Source organism: Hylobates moloch, unplaced genomic scaffold, assembly GCF_009828535.3.
Source record: "Hylobates moloch isolate HMO894 unplaced genomic scaffold, HMol_V3 SCAFFOLD_21, whole genome shotgun sequence".
Taxonomy (NCBI): domain Eukaryota; kingdom Metazoa; phylum Chordata; class Mammalia; order Primates; family Hylobatidae; genus Hylobates; species Hylobates moloch.
In genome coordinates, this window is record NW_026652296.1 from 42474308 (window position 1) to 42478969 (window position 4662).

Sequence of the window (4662 nt, forward strand, 5' to 3'; positions counted from 1 at the left end):
CTCACTGCAAGCTCCGCCTCCCGGGTTCACGCCATTCTCCTGCCTCAGCCTCCAGAGTAACTGGGACTACAAGCGCCCGCCGCCACGCCCGGCTAATTTTTTGTGTTTTTAGTAGAGACGGGGTTTCACCTTGTTAGCCAGGATGGTCTCGATCTCCTGACCTCGTGATCCGCCCGCCTCAGCCTCCCAAAGTGCTGGGATTACAGGCATGAGCCACCGCGCCTGGCGGGGGTGTTGTATTTTAACAGTGGGAAAGGAAGGGCCCTCCCGAGGTGAGATTTCAGGCACTGGCCGTTGGAACAGACAAGGGAGAGGGTTCTCACCCTCCACTCCTTGAAGTCTGGCCATTTGGATGGGAGAGGCTGGAGCAGCCAGTGAGGACACTCAGCACAGTGTGGGCAACCGGATAGGATGGATTTGAATTTATAAAGAACCTGCCTTCCTTCCTTCATGTTCCAAGCAAATGTTCCAGGTATTTAAGCCACATGCTGGGGAGGTAAGTTAGATAAGCTTCATGCTGGAGAGACAGTAGATGGGACACAAATCTGGAAACTACCCATCAACAGTAGAACAGATAAATAAATTGTGGTATATTCATAAAATAAAATATGATACAACTAAGAGGATGAATGAGCCAAAAGATGTGCAACAAATGCGTGAGTGTTACAGAGACAGCGTGTAGCTGAGGAATCCAGACACAAAATCAGAGTGCATGATTTTATGGGAACAGCAAAAACTGGGGAAACTAAACAATGTTATTTTTAAGGCAGAATTGTGGTTCCCCTAGGTTGGGGGACTAAGTAGGGACAAGAAAGAGGAGAAGGGACATCTGGGATGCTGGAAGGGATTCTGTTTCTGGATCTGGAAGTTGGTTTATGAAAATACGGCTGCCTGTAGTTTATGAAACTTCATCAAGATGAACACAGGATGCGTGCACCTTCTGCATTATGGGTGTTATTTGTCAAGAAGAAGTTTGTTAAAAGGAAGATCCTTCCTGTGGATCATATGGGGCAATAAAAGGAAGATCCTTCCCTTCAGGTTGCAGAGATGGGGAAGAAACCCAAACAGGCTGGCTACAGGATCTGAGGGAGGAAACTACATTAATTTTTTAGCTTCCACTTTTATCAGCCTGCTCAAAGCAATGCCCCAAACAAATTATATATTCTATGTCCCTGCAACTTCATGAAATAGGGATCTGCACACAAAAAAAGTGTTCCCCTGAGAGCTCCAGGAAATGGGTTTCACACACATCGATCCAGACTCCAAAAGGGGCTAGGCATGGTGGCTCATGCCTGTAATCCCAGCACTTTGGGAGGCCAAAGCAGGTGGATCACCTGAAGCCAGGAGCTCCAGACCAGCCTGGCCAACATGGTGAAACCCCGTCTCTACTAAAAATACAAAAATTAGCCAGGTGTGATGGCGGGTACCTGTAATCCCAACTCAGGAGACTGAGGCAGGAGAATTGCTTGAACCTGGGAGGCGGAGGTGGCAGTGAGCCAAGATCATGCCATTGCACTCCAGCCTGGGCAACACGGCAAAAAAAAAAAAAAAAAAGGTCTCCACTTCCTTATTAAAGGAAGATTTGAAAGCATGCACACACACACACACACACACACACCCAAACACACACCACACACAAACAGCCTCTAAAGGCCATAATTTGTAGCCTAGGCTGAACCACAGCACTGTGTCAATCATCCCATCTGCCCATTTTTTGGCCTCCGAGCTCTACTCAGCCAGAATTCACCCTATGAGCCCCATTGAGCAGTAAGCAGTTATTTACTCCATCAGTATTGACTGAGCACCTGCCACCATCCAGGCCCTGTGCTAGGTGTTTAATCTGGCAGCAATCATAGGAGGCAGGGAACACGATCCCCATTTTTACAGATGAAAAAGCTGAGATTCAGGGACATCAGAGCACTTATCCAAGGTCACAACCGGGTGGCAAGTGGGGGAGCTGCAATTCACCCCTATGCACCATTCCTTGCTAGAAATTGTAGCCTTGATTTTCCAGTTATCTAATACTGCATAATGAGCCACCCCAAAACAGTGGCATAAAACCGGAACAATGATTTGCTCATGGATCTGGGGGTTAACTGGGCTCCATTGGGCAGTTCTTTCTCAGGGATTCCCATGTGCTTGCAGGGACATGCAGTGTCTGTGGCCCTCTCTAGAGATTCCTCGCTGGGAATCCAGGCATCCCTGAGCATCTCCATCTGGTCTCCCCACATGGGGACCTTGGGGTGTCAGAACTTCTCACAAGGGGCAGAAGTGTGCAAGAAACCAGCAGAAGCCTAGAAAGTCATGCAGTATCACCTCTGCCACATTGTGTTCATCGAGGCAGCCACAATGGCCCACCCCAGCTCAGAGGGAGGGGACCTGGATCCCACCTCTCGATGGGAGGAGTAACAAAGAATATGCAAATGTTTAAAACCACCAGAACTGATAAATTTGTCGCAGTGGATATTGACCACGATGACTGTCTTCACATTTCCACTCTCTTCCTTCACTTCTGATGTGCATTTTAATGCCGTACTTCCTGCTTCTGAGTTTGGCCATGTCACTTGCTCTGGTCTGTGGGATGTTAGCCCAATGATTTGTTTCCCCTCTGCCATCACCATGGGGAAAATGTGCCCGGACCATGCCACTGGTCTAAAGGGGAGTGTCTCAGTTCATTTTCTGTTGCTTATAACAGAATATCTGAAACAGGGTAATTTATAAGAAGTGAAATTTATGTCTTACAGTTCTGGAGGCTGGGAAGTCCAAGGTTCAGAGGTCACATCTGGTGAAATCCTTCTTGCCAGTGGGGACTCTCTGAAGAGTCTTGAGACCGTGCAGGACATTACGTGGCAAGGGAGCTGAGCATGCTAGCTCAGGCCTCTCTTCCTCTGCTTATAAAGCCACCAGTTCCACTTCTACAATAACCCATCAATTCATTAATTCATTAACCCATGAATGAGTTAATCTATTTGAAAAGAGAAGAGCCTTCATGACCAATTCACCTATTAAAGGCCCCACCTCTCATACTGCCACATTGGGGATTGAGTATCCAACACATGAAATTTGAAGGACACATTCAAACCATAGCAGGGAGGGAAAGGAGATGAGGGACTGGAGGGGCAGGGCCCAGCCAGCCTTAATTAGCAGATCGTCAGTCAGACCACAGGTCCGTGAGTATAATTCAGTGCTGTGCCTAGCACAACTTATTGCAGAGTTTTGAGATAGCTTGTGACTCAGTGTTGTTGTGGCTCTAAGTAATTTGGACACTGCCACTCAAAAAAGACATTGGAATCCAACTTCAGAGAAAATATTGGGAGATATGAGAAACCTTATAACTAATCATATGTCACAGAGTTGTTCAAGATGAAGAAAATATAAACAGGAGACAATTTTAGATAACAGCCAAGCTGGTCAGTGACATCTCAGAAAGTTTTTCAAGGTTCTGTGCCTATGCACCCCACCAAGTGGACTTCTCCAAAGAGACTCCCACCAAACCCATAACCAAGTCCTGCCCAGAGCTGTCTGCCTTGAACAGCTTATTAACTCAGCTCATTGTGATGCTTGACTGACAGGGCATGTTTGATGTGCATGTGTGTGCAAGTGTGTGTCGAGCTTTATGTGTTGTGTGGGTATGAAAATGGGAGAGCATCTTTGAATGATTCTTTGTAATAAAGAAAAATGGAGCCAGGCGTGGTGGCTCACGCCTGTAATCCTAGCACTTTGGGAGTCCAAGGTGGGCGGATCACAAGGTCAGGAGATTGAGACCATCCTGGCTAACACGGTGAAACCCCGTCTCTACTAAAAGTACAAAAAATTAGCCAGGCGTGGTGGTGGGCACCTGTAATCCCAGCTACTCTGGAGGCTGAGGCAGGACAATGGCATGAACCCAGGAGGCGGAGCTTGCAGTGAGCCGAGATCGGGCCACTGCACTCCAGCCTGGGCAACTGAGCGAGACTCTGTCTTAAAAAAAAAAAAAAAAAAGAAAAATGGAAATTCATCGTACACTGGTCAGTCATCTTGAACTCCAATACTGGCTATTTCTTTAAAATAAAAAAGGACAGGGGTGGAGCCAAGATGGCCGAATAGGAACAGCTCCGGTCTCCAGCTCCCAGCCTGAGCGACACAGAAGACGGGTGATTTCTGCATTTCTGTTTGAGGTACCGGTTTCATCTCACTAGGGAGTGCCAAACAGTGGGTGCAGGACAGTTGGTGAAGCGCACTGTGCACGAGCCCAAGCAGGGCGAGGCATTGCCTCACTCGGGAAGCGCAAGGGGTCAGGGAGTTCCCTTTCCTAGTGAAAGAAAGGGGTAACAGATGGCACCTGGAATATCGGGTCAGTACCACCCTAACACTGCGCTTTTCCAACGGGCCTGGAAAACGGCACACTAGGAGATTGTGTCCAGCACCTGGCTCGGAGGGTCCTATCCCCATGGAGTCTCACTGATTGCTAGCACAGCAGTCTGAGATCAAGCTGCAAGGCGGCAGCGAGGCTGGGGGAGGGGCACCCGCCATTGCCCAGGCTTGCTTAGGTAAACAAAGCAGCCAGGAAATTCGAACTGGGTGGAGCCCACCACAGCTCAAGGAGGCCTGCCTGCCTCTGTAGGCTCCACCTCTGGGGGCAGGGCACAGACAAACAAAAAGTCAGCAGGAACCTCCACAGAC

General features: G+C 48.5%; 1 protein-coding gene across 2 annotated transcripts in view; it reads left to right on the forward strand.

Moving 5' to 3' along the window:
* Window positions 1-311: 311 nt before the first annotated feature.
* The window catches only part of LOC116461075 (putative uncharacterized protein SCP2D1-AS1), a 29197-nt gene continuing 24846 nt past the window's right edge, over window positions 312-4662 (forward strand). The window contains exon 1 of one of the 2 annotated variants that reach the window (XM_032142514.1): window positions 312-496. In XM_032142514.1, the coding sequence (XP_031998405.1) occupies window positions 464-496 (33 nt within the window). In that variant the 5' untranslated portion in view covers window positions 312-463. The remainder of the gene's footprint in view (window positions 497-4662) is intronic. The other variant, XM_032142515.1, reaches the window with a different exon arrangement.